We start from the raw sequence: 16,893 nt of genomic DNA, 5'->3' as shown, positions 1-16,893 counted from the left end.
GGAACTTGAAGGAACCACCTATTTCCCATAAGTTTTTCATTAGTTATTCAGACATTTTAGAATAAAATTTTTAAAACACTTTAAAATGGATGACTACATTCCATTAGACTTGCATATTCATAAGTCAGTTTTGCTTTCAGTAAAGATCAGGAAAGTCCATGTAAAGTGTAACTTCTGCTCTTTGTAAGTCTTACAAGGACACATAAGAATAACTGTATTCAAAATTCACTATTTTCCTTGAAGGATTAGACTCCATCAGGCTGTGCAGATATTTACATATATTTAGATTTGCATGTGCAGATGTGTGCATGTGCTCCCTGAAAAGCCAGCTGGATGAAATTACTCTTCTGCGCATTAATGCAACATCAGAACTGGAGGAAGGTGTTAGCCATGAGGTTTGGAGATGTTTCTGAAGTTGACACAAACTCTGACCCTTAGCTATGGCATACTGAGGAACAAAACAAACCGGAATAGAGCAAAACTATTAGCCAAATAACAGTGTTCGTACCTGTGCTAGTGTCTAAGGGGATCTAAATGAGATTGCTCTTAGCAGCCAAATGAAGGTGACTGATACCTGCTCACTCAGAATCTCTTCTGAAGTAGATCTGCTACAGACCTCCTAACTATTGCACTTCTGTCTAATTTGTTACAGATTTATCTTTCTATGTAATCAAATTTATACCTTCTAACAATCTAAGAAATGAGACTAGCATATCCATTTTTCAGGAAATTATAAAGATGGCAATATTGCTTTATACAACTTAAAGATCGGAGCTATATTTAAAGCTCTTTTGTGGAGTCATAATTATCCACTCTGTACACTTACAGCCTCATTCAAGTACTTTTTGCTTAGGTGAAAATTCTGTTGGTTGAGCACCATTCATCTTCAGCTTCTTCAGCTTGTATCTTCTTCAACTAAATCAGCTGCTCATGGTTAATAGAAACATAGGGACCAAATACATGTCTGTCACACAGAAAATCGAGTAAAATCCCTAGTATTTACAGGTTCTATTCTTTGGTAAAAGAAGAAGCACAACTTATAAAAGTAGCTTTCAGATTAAAATGGCACTCTAAAAACATACAAGAACAAACAAACAAACCTTGAAATAGTCCAAGATCTGGATTATACAATCGAAATCTTTTTTGTCAGAATTATAAGGAAAAAGACTTTTTAGATACTTAAGCTTGAGAACGCAATTAAAAATATTAAAAAAAAAATAAAAATTATTGCATGTTAAAAAATTCCAAGTTGCTGCGTTATATTTATAGTTTCTGTTAATCCCTGAAATGGTTAATTTGTGACTCGTAACACTTGAATAATCCATTCAGTGTCTTCCATTAAAGTAAAAAGAGGTAAACAAAGAAGTGGAGCTGAAAAGCCAAGAAAATGATGTTTTAAAAACGTGTGTATGCATCATTAAATTGTAACAGCAGAGTTTTTACTGTTTGCATTTTATTATATCCTATTTCTCAGTGGGGGATAAACAGCAGCTTTTTAATTTTTTTCAGATGAGTAACGTTCTGCCCAGTAGTTTGATCTGGTTAATTAGTGTGTTCCACAGACAAGGTATGGAGACAGAAAATGCCCCCCAAACCCTCTCTCGTCTCTCTTATAATTTAATTATTATATAATGTATTCCATTGCATAAAAGGCTGTTACAAATTAACAAGAAATGATGGAAATTGATGCAACATCACTTCAGTACTACAAACTTGAAATTAGTCAAAGAAAAAAAAGCCAAACTCAAACAAGCAACCAATTTTCTGGCTTTCTATCATGACTAAGGACAGAATTAAAAGTACTTACAAGCGTATAATTTGAAACCAACTGAAATATGGAACAAAAATTCAATTTTTAGTGATCCTGAGTTAAAGTATCTGGCTATGTTAGTAATACAAAGAATGAAATTAAAATGCTGGTGCTGTTAATACTTTTTTCGAAAGGAAGCTCAACACTAAATCTTTTGGAATTATAACAACATGAAAAAGCAGTAGTGAACCCTGTGTAAGGGAGGCCATAGACTCAGTCCTGACAAAACTGGTTGAAAGTCATTCTGATGTTTTGGCTATAAACAATTGCCAGTGAATAGGACTTGACATCAAATTTTGTCAGTGACTTGGTTTATGTAACAAAACCATTACAGACTAGACAGAAATGGCATGCTTTGCTCAAGAAAAGCTTAGGAAGAAAAGTACTTTTGCAATTGCATAACTTCTCTGCGGGTGAGTTGCGTGAAAGGTGGGCTTCGTACTGTGTGTGATTCTTTCAAAAACCTTAAGACTAACAGGCCCTGGATTGGCAGCATCCAGGCAGAGTTTAGACAAGCGTATAACTGAGGACTTACATCATAGTGGGTATGGGAAATACCATCGTAGAAAAGATGCCACGATGAACTAGCTGGGTTTGAAAAGATTCTTATATTAAAACAAACCAATAGCCAGCAATTTTACGGAAGTGCTATGCATCACTGTGCAGTTTTGCAATAATGGGAAAGATACATCACACCAGAGAATACTGTATATGTTTTCCATGAATACTGTTTAATTCTTTTTTCTTTTGCCGTCTGTTCATAAGAGGGCTAGAAAGAATCTTCAAATAATATGCTGTACATGTTGATACTTATTCCTGAGGTGCTATTTTCTTCCTGTATTTTTCAGTTCCCTAGAATCTACTATGCTACTAGGAAAAAAACAAACTAAACTAAACCAAACTATTCTGTTAGGAAAAAAGTAAACCAAACCAAACCAAAAACAAAACAAGGCCAACCAACAAAAAAACCCTGACAAAACTGCTATGGGAACAAAAATAGCAAAAGTGGTAGCCATTCATAGTATCAAAAAGTTTTTACTTTTAACCAAGAGTTTCTTCATCTCTATAGATAAGGCTTAAATAATATTTTTTTTTTATTTATAGAATATTTTCTTCTTCAGAAATCAGAATACTGTGAAAATATTTAAATCAGGATGCCTTTGTGGAGATTTGAAATGGATAATGTAATAAGTCACATAAATTTCCTGAGGTAACACAGAAAGCTAATGGAAAACTTAGGAATAGACCAGGCTTTTTGCTCAGAATTTAAACCTTCTGGCCTTTTGACATGTTTTAAATTCATTAAATGTAGGATTTTACCCAATATTTCTGACAGAAAAGATTGACTGTGTATGTGGGAAAATAATTTCAATGCAATTTATGAATTTCCATTAGTTTCATTCTTTTCTTTTATAAGAAATGAAGATTTTTGCCATGTCATTGGAAAGCTTAGATCTTATACTGTCAAGTTGAAAATAGTTTTCATATGCCTCTATCAGCAGCTTAAAAAAAACTAAATATTAGACAAGGTTTTCTGTGGTTCATGACAAATTTTATGGTTTTGTTTTTCATAGTACAGGTAGTGGCAGCAGAAGTATTAAAAACTGGACACTTGAAAAGGAATAGTTATTTCAGTTCCAGCAAGATTTAAAGATCTATTTTGCAGTTTGCTATCCAAGCACAGAATATTCCTAACCTGAAAAGCTAAATTCTAGTATTACATATAATAAAATCAGAGTAGAATATGACATCCAAACAAATAAATGTAGGTCTGAACTGTATATCAGATTTTCTCTAGAGGCCATATTTCTGAACAAGGAAACTTACTAATGCAACCCGGATGATTAGGCTGTGTAACTTCCTAAGTTATTTCAAAATTCATTTTCTTTGAGGAAGTGCTATTTGTATATGAAACAAGTTGAAGGTAAAATCCTTATGCTCAAAGGTGGAAGCTTATTGGCAATATGGAACTGGTATTTAATTATATTACTCTTCAGCCATTCTAAAATATAAAACCCTACAAACATAAAATTGGCTTATTGCACCAAAACTTGTAAATAATTTTTCTCAAGGTAAACTTAGATTCTAATTTAACTCTCTGAAAAGTCTATGGAATGTAAGGAAGGAAGGAAATGGAAAATGATGACATACGCAATACATCTCAGTCATCTAATTAATGTTGCTTGATGATGCTACTAGTAGTTTTATGACTTCTTTTCATATGAGAGTTATGGCTTCATAATAATGAGAGTTATAGCTTAATAATAATTTCAGGTTATATTAAGCATTTATTTTTGTGATCTTCATTTACAGTGGTCTGTTGCCACTCACACTTCAATATACAATTGCTTCAGTGATAGAATTCCTGTATTAACTGAGAGATAACTGAATATTTTGTGAGATGGCAAATATCATTATTAGTTCCAGTTGACTATAATAATAAATACTCTTAATAAGTAAGGTGAGTGAAATTTAGAAAATTAGCTCTACCAAATCAGACTGTCTTGGAGCACGTGTAATTGGTCAGGTGATTCTAACATTCTCCCTCAGCAAAGTAATGTTATGTGCACAGAGATACTCCTCTAGCATTAAGCATTATCTCTCTGTAAATTAGCAGCTGATAAATTAGGTGCTGATGGGGAGCCAACAGAGTGCAGTCAACTATGAGTGTGAAGACAGCACTATTTGCATTCCTTATTATTCATGAAGAATTACAGGACGCCCACACATCTGACATGATTAGAACGCATGAACAGTACATTAAAAATCATACTGTATTAAACATACAAAATGAAATGGAAATGAAAATATATTTTGGCCATTATAAGGACATGATGTTTGTTCAGTATTTCCTAACTGCTCTCTGAATTTCTGCGCCAGCTGTCTTTTAAAGGAAGAAAATGCTTTACCTTTCTCCTAGAAGTTCTCTGCCATTAGATCTCAGTAGACCTTATTGCCTGGGAATTACAGCAGAGACCATTTTGGCAGCCATAAGTCACACTGGAACTGGCAACTCAGAGGTGATATTTTTCTCTGGTTTGTTTCTCCTTGGGTTTGTTCTGTTGTTTTCTTGTTGTTGTTGTTGGTTTATTTTTTGTTGTTGTTGTTGTTGTTTGTTTGTTGTTGTTGGGGTTTTTTCGATTACAACTGTAAGTAGTCTTAATATGAATTTATAATCTTAAAAGTTTATTATTGCAGTTAATGTATAGTCTTAAAAGGTGGTAGAATGTATCTGAACCTTATATTCTGCTGAGCAAATCTGAATTTACCTGTTGTTAAATAGCTACAGATAGTAAAATAGGTTTGGTGTTGCAAAAGCATGCCAAAATGAAACACAACATGCGTGGAAAGATAACATATGTGGAAGTTGGTGCAAAACTCACAGGAATGGACGGGAGACTGTTCACAAAATCAGTGAATTTTGGACCAGCCCCAAGCTCCTGAAATCACAATATATATCCAGAAGTGTGTTACTGCTTTCATTTAATTGCAGTTTTATAAGCCTTGAGTTTCTCTTTTCTATGAGGACTTTCAAACCAAAATAAGAGCATTGTCATTTTGTGACAGTAATCTGATACAAATATATGTATTTTTTAATTGAAAAGTGCAACCTCTACAATCAGATGCTTAAACTCTGCTAGAGACCCTGATACTTAAATTGATATACTGTAACTCAGGAAGTGATTCGAGTATCTTTGCATGAGCAGATACAATCTGTCATCTGTTCGCTTTGCCCATGATCTTGACCACTGGTATGCTGTGATTCAGGTGGCAAAGAGCTACATTGGAGTGCTGAGCCTGAGGCTATATACCTATTTCAAAACCACAGAGCTTCTGGATGAGGAAGTTACACAAACTGATTTTGTTTAATTTGACAATATCTGTCATATTCTTTGAGCAGAATTTTTCAAAAACTCTCCAGGAAAGGTGAAGAGCAGCAGAGTAGAGTGGTTTGCAAATTAAGCCATAATACTTAAGGCTTAGGCATACTTAGCTTCCGAGACACTTAATGAATCTTCATTACGTAGTTAGTGTGATAGCAGAAGAAACTTGAAGATGGCAGATGGAAAATAAAGAATGCTGAAATATATACTTAAATTACCCATATACCACACTGGACCTAAAGGTACTGGGATTATTCCTACTGAGGAAAAAGGTATCATTCTTTAATAACCCTGTTCACTGCACAGGAGCCTTCAAATACACAATGTTTCAAAGACCAAGTAGAAAATAATACAGAGACTATTCAGCATCATCAGCTTAAATTTCATGTGCTTAATTTTAGTCACCTCATTTAAGAAAAAAGAATTTGAAAGGCAAAATAAATAGAAGCAAAAGAGACTTTGAAAGGCATGAAGAGAGCTTGAGAAGTCTGAAGCTAACTTGTATACAAGACAGATTGCAAGTAAAATGTAATAGTAGCATATAATTCATTAGAAGCACTGTTAATGTAATCATGGTCTCTGTTGCTTTGTTTGTCTGTATACCAATCAAAAGGAATAGTCACTAAAATTGGAAATAGCCACTAATATTGAATGGAAATGTGCTTAATTATTTTCTATCATCCTTTCCTTTGCATAATGATGAATTTGTCTGGGAATAAATTGACACTCAGAGTTTGAAATTATTAAAAAATACCCACCAAGAGATGCATGTGATTGTGGAGAATACCCATAGCCATGTTAAGTAAAGCATGTCATTTTTAGAAGGGATACAAACCCATAGATTTCTCGGTTTAGGGCAGACCAGGAACTAATGGCATTTTTTTGCCTATGGGTTGATTGTTTCATAATTGTCAAATGAAGAGTTCCTTTCACCTTCATTTGAAGTGTAGGGTGGTGGCCTCTGTCAAAGATGTGATAGTGGATTACGTGGAAAATTGTTCTGATTCCTCATGACAGCTCAAACAGTTCTGTATAAAATCAAAGTAAAGGGGAACAAAATCAAGTTCATACATTTCTGTATGAAGACAGGCTGGGAAAATCAGGGCTGTTCAGCCTGGAGAAGGCTGCGTGGAGACTCCATAGCAGCCTTCCAATAACTGAAGGGGGCCTACGGGGATGCTGGAGAAGGGACTCTTATCAGGGGCTGTAGTGATAACACAATGGGTAATGGGGTAATAGGTTTAAACTTAAACAGGGGAAGTTTAGGTTAGATATAAGGAAGAAGTTCTTCACTGTGAGGGTGTTGAGGCACTGAAATGGGTTACCCAAAGAAGTGGTAAATGCTCCATCCCCGGCAGTGTTCAAGGCCGGGTTGGACAGAGCCTTGGGTGATATTGTTTAGTGTGAGGCACCCCTGCTCATGGTAGGGGGTTGGAACTTGATGATCTTAAGGTCCTTTCCAACCCAAACCATTCTATGATTCTATGATTTTGCTGAAGATTAAAGGAACTGTCTAGTGTGTTGGCTTTTTTGGAGGGAAGCTAATTCTTGCAAGCATCTCTGCTACACCTAAATAATCTTGAAGTGAGAATTTCTGGAGATTGTGCCAAAATGCAATTCATTGTAGAAATAGCTGTGCTAATTTAAGTGCTAGAAAAGGTCTAAAGCTGTATAATCACTGCCTTTTGCCTGTACTAATTCACTGTGCTGTGCTGCAAGCCTTGTTCACCCAGGCAAAATATATCAGTGGATATGGTGATGCTCATCCTGATATGTGATAACTGTTCAAATATAAACGGAACCAGTTTATATTTGACCAGTTAAATATGTGTATGTCATGCCATATTCTGCTGTTTGTACTTACCCCTGTGGAACAAACACCCAGTAGTGAATGTGTCAGCCACTTAGACTGGTTATAGACATTTTAAGCTTTTTTGGTCCATTAGATTGACAAGATAAAAATAGATATACCTACCTTTCAACATCAACATGATTACCAGATCTGTATAATGAAGTCATTAGTTCATCAGAGAAATATCAGGAGCAGTTCTTTTTATTCTGAAGAGTGCTTGAAAGGAAGAGTCCTTTCCTTCCTTGGCTTGCTTTTGGGTTACAAGGAGAGTATGCATGAACAGCCCTGGGTTATATTTAACAAATGCAGTAACAAACTTCTTCTGTGCAATCTCTACTGCTTAACAAGTAAATCAGGACACAGAGAACATTCTGTTTTTCATCCATGTTCTGTTTCTTTTTTGTGTCTGTTTTTGCACTGTTTTGGACAGCTGTGATCGCTGGAAGGACAAAATGCTGATCACAAGATGAAGGGAAGCTTAGAGACAGAAAAAGAGACAAAGGTTCTAGAAGGAAAAATAGTATATGGTTAAGAATGGAAAATCCCAAGAGTCATTATTCTCAGAATAAAGTATTTCTCATATTATTTGTAATGACAAATAGTGTGAGCATCCAGCAATACTGAGTTCTGCACTCCTCTAGTGTTAGCTTTTGATAGGAGCTGATTACCTACTTCAGACCACTTCTAGAAAGTCTGGTATAATTCAGTTAGTAAAAGCCTGCTATGGAAAAAAAAAAAAAAAAAAAAGGAAAATCAACATTTTCTTGACAGACTGCTTGTCAGTCAGCAAAAGGAGAGGGGTGAGAGTGAAGAAATATGAGGTCAGATGGTCTTGACCACCCTGGATTTACAGCAGTAGCATTTAGAGCAGCACTTAGCTCCTTATCCATAATGCCAGACACGTAGTGAAATCTTGAACAAGTCATAAATTTCTTGTGTGCATTTCTATAAATAGCTGTATGATGGCCCTTACAACCCTATAGCTTCTTGGCACCATGGGGGCACCTGGGGCATCTTTAAACCTCATCTAAGCCATACAAGTCTTCCAAGCTGTCAGAGAGTATCCACTGAGTCAGCTCTTTCTTGGTCAGGTGACCAGTAGCAGTCTTTACTGGGTGACCAGTGAAATCAGGAACACATTAGATGAATTCTTAGGTACTGGATGAATAGCTTATGTCTGAGAATAATACATGGTACGCATGAGTGATGGAGTAAATTTCATGCATTGGGCTTTCCATCTTTTTGCATAATGTCTGCTATTTTTTATTATCCTAGCACTTTGGTTAGTTGTTTGTTATATCTTTAGCTAGATAGTCTGCTTTCAAAACATAAAATGGTAATGAGTCCTCAAAGCGAGAAGATGGTAGCATTCTGCTTTGCTGGCTCAGGATGTAGTTTCTCTGGAATTGTTTTTGCATACCCAAAATACAGCCAAGGAGAAATGTATGTACTGATACATACAAAGTATACCAGTGGCTGCCTATACACGGGTATTCTGAAGAGGAAAGGACAATGCTTTAGCCGGGAATCAAAGTGATTTCATATATCATGGGATTGCTTAGTACACTCATTTGTTAATGCCTTTATTTTTAGCATTATATGACATCAGAGGCCTAGTGACAGAAACAAATCCTCCTTGTGATTTGCCCATATTCTTCTACATACTGCCTGGATTGTTCTGGGAAGCTCTGACCAGGAATTGCAATGGTATGCTGAGCGCATGCAGTTGAAAGTGGCATAATCAAATGTCAAGCACTAAGTGAGCAGCTGATTTCCACAGTTCCATAATTAAGTCCTTTCTCGTGCATTTACAGTTCAGCACTGTAGCTTTTGTCTCATTTTGTAGTCCCAGGTGTGAGAAGCAGCTGGTTGGCTGATCTTGCCTGAGTGACCAGCTGTGTCTGGCACATTTTTACAGAAGAGGAAATTGCAAAGCAAAGGTGCACTACTTAAGAGAATGTGCTGTGTCCACAAGTTAGTATTGCAGCCTCCCCCATACAGCACCCAGATGAGCCTCATACATATACATGAAGGAGTATGTCGAATGTAGTAGTTCCACAAAGCCTACATGTCCTGTTGCAGAAATGGCGCAAACATCTGATATAAGACCCGTTGGAGAACTCAAGATTATATATCATGCATAGACTGAGTTACATACCTATTTTACATATAGGTATATACATACATTTTGTGTAAGAGTCATGCAAATTGAGATCAAAATGTAAATGCTAAAAATCTGGTATTTGCAAATAGAAATTGTTTGACATGTACAGGATGCTGCTCCAGAATGCACTAATACCATCTTAATGTGACAAATTTAGATATACCCTAAACAAGTGAACTGTATTTAATCTTACAAGTATTGATATGATTGGAAAAGGGAAGAAAATTAAAAAGTATCTGTGTCACTGTGGTTAATAGTCCATTTTTTCAACTGAAGATCGCACATATTTCTTGTCTCTTTAGGAAAAGGTACAGTTATGGTAAATTGCAGGTCCTATATCTTTCATTATCCTTGGCTACAAATGCTGATATTAAGGTTGACTGATTCACATTGCACAAATATAATGCTTTACACTATGGACCAAAACGTGAAGTAAAGAGTTTCATGTGGCAGACAGAAATGAGTAATCCTGGCCAAGCACAGGCTTACCAGTAATACAACCCTCAGGCTACGCAGTTTTGTGTTCTCACTGTATTAGACATTCTCTAAAAGAAAAAATCCTGCTCAATGACTAAATGCCTTAGTTGGACAAAAACTGTATAGGCTGGATAAGGAGTCTGGAGAGTATACCTGCTTCCAATATATCACTCCATAATCTGAGTTTTTAGACTAACCTACAGTATATGCACGCATAGCATTCAAACATCATTCTTCAATCATCTGCAGTAAAACCAGCCTAAATGTTGACGTTTGTTTGTTTATTGTGGGGTGTGGGGTTTTTTGTTTTGGTTTGGGTTTTTTGTTGTTGTTTTGTTTTTTTGTTGTTTTTTTTTTTGTTGGTTTGTGATATTGTTTCAAGGGATTAACAGAGTTTTAGCAGAGTTCTAATTTTAGAAAGGTCAAGAGAGGTAACTTGTAGAAGGGTCATATTAGATACATAGTAGGAATAAAGAAGGGTTCTTTTGTGATAGGTGGACAGAGAAAATTGAGCTGATACAGGGGAAAATAGGCAAAAATGAGGTTGGAAATAGTAAAGAAGTAATAGGCACTGATAGATCACAGGCTTACAAGGTACTGAGCAGAAAGACATGGAGAAGATGAATGATGCTGAAGGAGACCAAATGCATCTAGTGAGCCACAGAAAAAGAAACAAAGCAGACTGATGACAAGGTTGAGCAAGTGGTAAATGGGTGATTTGATCCATGACTGAAACTCAGTCTGGGAGGTGGTGAAGGGGATGTCATTGCAGCTGCACCAGTTGCCCAGTTTGAAAAAACGAGGCTTGAGTAGAGGAGGAGCTCAGTCTGCATTATTTTTCTCTTTATTTTCTTCAGTCTGTGTAAGCTTTGACATATTACATGTATCCTATGTATATTAATTTTTTTTTTAGGATCTGAACTTTAGCTATGTCCATAAGGTAATAGATAAGGTAGAGGAATTTTTTTATTCATAACTCTGCTGCTTTCTTTGGTATTCACATATTTGATTGCTTGTTTGATTTACATACTAGATTTATTTATTTACTGGACTTTAGATTTATATATGTAAATATATATTTAAGAAGATTGAAGCCAGTAGGATAAGTTGGTAAACTGCCTGCAGTGCTCTCTCCTTGTATTAAACGTGAACATACTGAATGCTAAAGCCATTATTATCACACAATCAAGGTTAAGGCACTGTTGTGGAGCTGTAAGCTCAGGAGCTAATCTGTTCAAGTGCTTAAAAGAATTAGATGAATAAATCTCATCTTGGAAGAAAGTACCTTTTTTTATGTGGATGGATGGGATTTATTCATTGTAGGCAGCCTCCTTCTCTTACGGTGAATATAGAGGCAAGCTTGAATTGGCTTCTGATTTTATAGAAATGTCCCTGTCTGAAGCATGGAGGAAATCATGTTTAACAAGGTTTGTCCATATGTCATCTGGCTACAGGAAAAGACAAACTGACTCAAAAGGCTCTCTCTCCTAGGATTTTACTTCAGAGACTGTCTTTGGAGATGGCTGTCAGGGTGAATTGGCATGTTTTGCAGTTTCCTTCTCCTCTAGTTTTTCCATCTTCTCTCGTTTTTTATATTCCTAGTTTATAGAGAGAGCATATAATTTGAAGATTTCATTTCCAATGGGCAATTAGCATGCCAGTGTAATTGGCCCTATAGTCTTCCAGACAGAGGCAGAAAGGAGTCACTTAATGTTTCTTTATGAGCTCCGTAGTTAGTATCCTAAAATGGACCTGAGGGAAACGTGTTTGTCGTGCTAAAGCCTATCACCCTGAGACTGCTTCTGTCCCCCACTTTCCTGTGCCACAGCTGTGACTGACCTCCACAAAGTCTCATCACGCATTCATTTAAGCTCTAACTGCTTTTAACTTTGTAAGCAGGAAAGATTCAATGAAGCAGGTTACTAAAGGCAAAATTTTAAAATACACAGCAGTTTATCCTGCAGTGAAAGCCAGTGCCTGACAAATAAAATCACAGCAGCAATAAAAGAGAAGTGTCCCAGTCTACAAAGCTGATGATATCTTTGGTAATTAAGATGCAAAACTATTGTTAAGTGCTTCAGTTTCTAATGTATAGAAGAGCTGGTGGAGTGATTTCGTCTATTCTATTTTTTTTCTGAGTGAACAGATAATAGGTTCATGGTTTAAGTTGAAAATAAACTTTATTACAACATTAAGTCCTTAATTATTTGACAGTTTGGAGTGCAGTTAAATATCTCTAAAAAGTGGTTGGTAGTTTAGTTAGCATTCCCGAGTTTTAAATGAAAAAACAAATGCTATTTTAAATCTAGTTTACTTAAACAGCTAAAACAAATCTTGCTGTAAGCACTTACCGAAGTAAATCTCCACTTGTGCTTTGTATAAGTCAGGAAAACTAGCTGGTTTCAATCTATCTTTTAAACCTGGCTTCCTTCAGTGGTAGTGAACAACACCTTATTGAGAGGTGTTATCTTGAACTGCAGTGATTTTTATTCAAAAGCACACTTACTGTCACATGGTTAAAAAAAAGAAAGTGTAAAAACCATCCTAAAGCTTTGAGATTACAGAAGATACTGCAGTAATCTTGCTTTTAGATTGTCTTTTATGCAAGTACTTGTGCAGGCTTTTCAGCTGGAGATTTAAGTGATCAGTAGTGACTTTCAATTAATTAACTCTCGTATTTAAACAGTGAGGCCATCTTTTTTTCATCCAGTTTCTATTTAGTCTGCATTGTCCATCTGTAGTTATGAAAGGAAGAGAAACAAAATGTTCTGAAATGTGTTCATGGGCATGTATTTGTAATTTTGTATATTTTTGGCATAATAGCCCATTTTGACATTACCTGATTATGGCAGAGGTATCCATCAGCATCTATCTGCAATTTGATTTTGTGATGATCCCATTTCATTATAAGGTTATATTTCAAACTGTGTATGCAGCTACACTGTCTGGCAGCAATATCCATGGAGCCAGGTAGGCATTTGCTAGGAGATAATTTGATGCTTTACTTTCTGCACTTTTTTGACCCCTTCTTATCTTACTTTCCTATCGTTTACACCCCAAATCCAATGTGAAAGTCATCAGTCATTGCATGAATATTAGTAAAGAATAAAATAGATCTGATGATTAAGGTATATACTAGAGCTATATAAATATATACTGTATTTCATTTTTAAAGAATACTGCACTGAATAACTCCTGAAAGTCTAAATGGCACATTTTTTGTATGTATAGTGCTGACCAATTTCCCAGCTGATAGCTGAATTTATTTGAATATGGAAGCAAGACAATATAATAGTGTGTTTCATTTAGACCGAATTCATAGAGTCATAGAATCACAGAATGGTTTGGGTTGGAGGGGACCTTAAAGATCATCCAGTTCCAACCATCTGCCAAGGGCAGGGACACTTCCCATTAGACCAGGTTGCTCAAAGCCCTGTCCAGCTTGGTCTTGAGCACTGACTGGGATGGGTCAGCCACAGCTTCTCTGGGCAATGTGTGCCAGTGCCTCACCACCCTCATAGTAAAGAACTTGTTAGAATCATAGAATAGTTAGGGTTGGAAAGGACCCTAAGATCATCTAGTTCCAACCCCCCTGCCATGGGCAGGGACACCTCACACTAAACCATCCCACACAAGGCTTCATCCAACCTGGCCTTGAACACTGCCAGGGATGGAAAGTTCCCAACTTCCCTGGGCAGCCCATTCCAGTGCCTCAACACCCTTACAGTAAAGAACTTCTTCCTGATATCCAATCTAAACTTCCCCTGTTCAAATTTTAACCTGTTACCCCTTGTCCTGTCACTACAGTCCCTAAGAAGAGTCCCTCCCCAGCATCCCTATAGGCCCCCTTCAGGTACTGGAAGGCTGCTATGAGGTCTCCACGCAGCCTTCTCTTCTCCAGGCTGAACAGCCCCAACTTCCTCAGCCTGTCTTCATACGGGAGGTGCTCCAGTCCCCTGATCATCCTCGTGGCCTCCTCTGGACTTGTTCCAGCAGTTCCATGTCCTTTCTATGTCGAGGACACCAGAACTGCAGACAATACTCCAAGTGGGGTCTCACAAGAGCAGAGTAGAGGGGCAGGATCACCTCCTTCGACCTGCTGGTCACGCTGCTTTTGATGCAGCCCAGGATACGGTTGGCTTTCTGGGCTGCGAGCGCACACTGCAGCCAGCTCATGTTCATTTTCTCGTCGACCAACACCCCCAAGTCCTTCTCTGCAGGGCTGCTCTGAATCTCTTCTTTGCCCAATCTGTAGCTGTGCCTGGGATTGCTCTGACCCAGGTGTAGGACCTTGCACTTGTTATGGTTGAACTTCATAAGGTTGGCATCAGCCCACCTCACAAGCGTGTCAAGGTCCCTCTGGATGGCATCCCTTCCCTCCAGTGTATTAACCAAACCACACAGCTTGGTGTCATCGGCAAACTTGCTGAGGGCACACTCAATCCCACTGTCCATGTCAGCGACGAAGATGTTGAACAAGACCGGTCCCAACACCGATCCCTGAGGGACACCACTCACTGCTGGTCTCCAGCCAGACATCGGGCCATTGATCATAACTCTTTGTGTGAGGCCATCCAGCCAGTTCTTTATCCACCGAGTGGTCCACCTATCAAACTGATGTCTCTCCAATTTAGAGAGAAGGATGTTGTGTGGGACAGTGTCAAACGCTTTGCACAAGTCCAGGTAGATGACGTCAACTGCTTTACCCCTGTCCATCAGTTCCGCAGCGCCATCATAAAGGCCACTAGATTGGTCAGGCAGGATTTCCCCTTAGTGAAGCCATGCTGGCTGTCACCAAGCACCTTGTTGTTTTTCATGTGCCTTAGCATGCCTTCCAGGAGAATGTGCTCCAAGATTTTGCCAGGCACAGAGGTGAGACTGACTGGTCTGTAATTCTTCCTAATACCTAATCTAAATCTCCCTTCTTTCAGCTTGAAGCCGGTCACCGTTGTTGTATCACTACGTGTCCTTACAAGTCCCTCTCCAGATTTCCTGTAGGCCCCTTCCTGTACTGGAAGGCTGCTTTAAGATCTCCTCAGAACCTTCTCTTCTCCAGGCTGAACAACCCCAGCTCTCTCAGCCTGTCTCTATAGCAGAGGTGCTCCAGTCCTCTGATCATCTTCATTGCCTTCTTCCAGACTTGCTCCAACAGGTCCAACATAAGAAGGAACTTCTTATGTTGGGGTTCCCAGAGCTGAACACAGTACTCCAGGTGGGGGTCTCGCAAGAGTGAAATAGAGAGGGAGATTCCCCTCCCTTGACCTGCTGGTCACGCTCCTTTTGATGCAGCCCAGCATACAGTTGGTTTTCTAGACTGGCACACGTCGCCAGGTCACATTGAGTTTTTTATCAACCAACATCCTGAAGCGCTTCTCCTCAGGGCTGCTCTCAGTCCAGTCTCTGCCCAGCCTGTATGTGCACTTGAGATTGCCCTGACCCATGTGCAGGACCTTGCACTTGGCCTTGTTGGACTTCATGTGGTTTGCATGGGTCCACCTCTCAAGCCTGTCAAGATTCCTTTGAATGGCATCCCTCTCCTCCATCATGTTGACTGCACCACACAGCTTGATGTTACCAGCAGACTTGCTGAGAGTGCGCTCAGTAATTGACCGTATCTGTAATAGAACTCCACCTAAGATAACAGAAATATGTCAGCAGTTTGATGCTGCTACATAGAAGATCCAACACTTGGCTTATGAGTTTGAGTACAGAGACCTTAGTCAATCTAGTCCCATGCCAAACCTATATGTGGTGAAAGAAAAATAATTTGAAATTGAAATCAGAATTAATAAGCAAAATAAATTCATGCTAAAATTATTTAAATACCTTTTTCAGGCTGAAGACATTGGTTAGAATTACTTTAGTACCTATGCAAAAATCTGAATAGAATAATCCTGACACTGAATTTTGAGTGGAAAAGTGTGAATACTGGCAATTTTTCAAAATTTGTCAAAGCAAACCATTGTGGAGAGAGCAGAACATATTCTCAGTATAAATGGCTATGACAGCCACAAACAGGGACTTTAATGTGGTATCCACAGCTGTAGTCAACAACTGCAGCAATCTGTCCTCCACCTCTCTTTATTTTCGATTATTTCACGGCTTGAGACACCATCAGGCAAGTTGCTTTCCTTCTCTGCGGGAGCTGCCTCAGCCTGTTTTGCCAGTGCTGTGAAGTGTAGTGAGGCTCAGGTTCACTGTTAAATTGAGAGAGAGATGGGTGAAGAGAGGAAAAATAAGAAAGTAGGCAGGAGGACATAAGGGAAAATGGAGCAAAATCTCATGCATGTCAGATAGGATTTTGTTGGTGCCCTGGTATAAATCAGAAATCCTTCTGGCTGTGCTTGTCTAGATGTCCTAGTGATGAGGGCTCCCTAGCAAGGAGCAGAGTTTCTAGACCACCACAGAGACTTACTGGCCTTTGCCGTGGGATTACCCCAGGAATCCTTAAGTTTTTCTTCTGAAATTTAACAAAAGGAAAGAAAGAAATAAAAAGGAAAAGGAGAGACTGGAATTTATTTTGTTCATCCTTAAGCCTCATTTTTTGTATCATTCTTTCAGTGCACAGATTTCTGATGTTGTTTATTCTGGTTTGTTGGTGAAGAGTCTAACAGCCCTTGGATTTCACTGCCTGTCCTTTATGCCTGCATTCACCCAGAGGTTTGTTACCTTCTTGTTACCTTTCTATCAAAATTCCATCTTACCC

General features: G+C 38.2%; 1 protein-coding gene across 11 annotated transcripts in view; it reads left to right on the top strand.

Moving 5' to 3' along the window:
- MAGI2 (membrane associated guanylate kinase, WW and PDZ domain containing 2) overlaps positions 1-16,893 on the top strand; it is a 731,950-nt gene that overhangs the window by 285,047 nt on the left and 430,010 nt on the right. Inside the window, exon 2 of one of the 11 annotated variants that reach the window (XM_065666948.1) lies at positions 1,510-1,567. The exons of the other annotated variants lie outside the window; for them this stretch is intronic. Within the exon in view, the coding sequence (XP_065523020.1) occupies positions 1,510-1,567 (58 nt within the window). The remainder of the gene's footprint in view (positions 1-1,509; positions 1,568-16,893) is intronic. 11 annotated transcript variants of the gene reach the window in all.

The sequence above is a fragment of the Lathamus discolor genome, chromosome 1 (assembly GCF_037157495.1).
Source record: "Lathamus discolor isolate bLatDis1 chromosome 1, bLatDis1.hap1, whole genome shotgun sequence".
Lineage (NCBI taxonomy): Eukaryota > Metazoa > Chordata > Aves > Psittaciformes > Psittacidae > Lathamus > Lathamus discolor.
The sequence above is the reverse complement of the archived record's forward strand: the minus strand, read 5'-3'. Positions and strand labels throughout refer to the sequence as shown.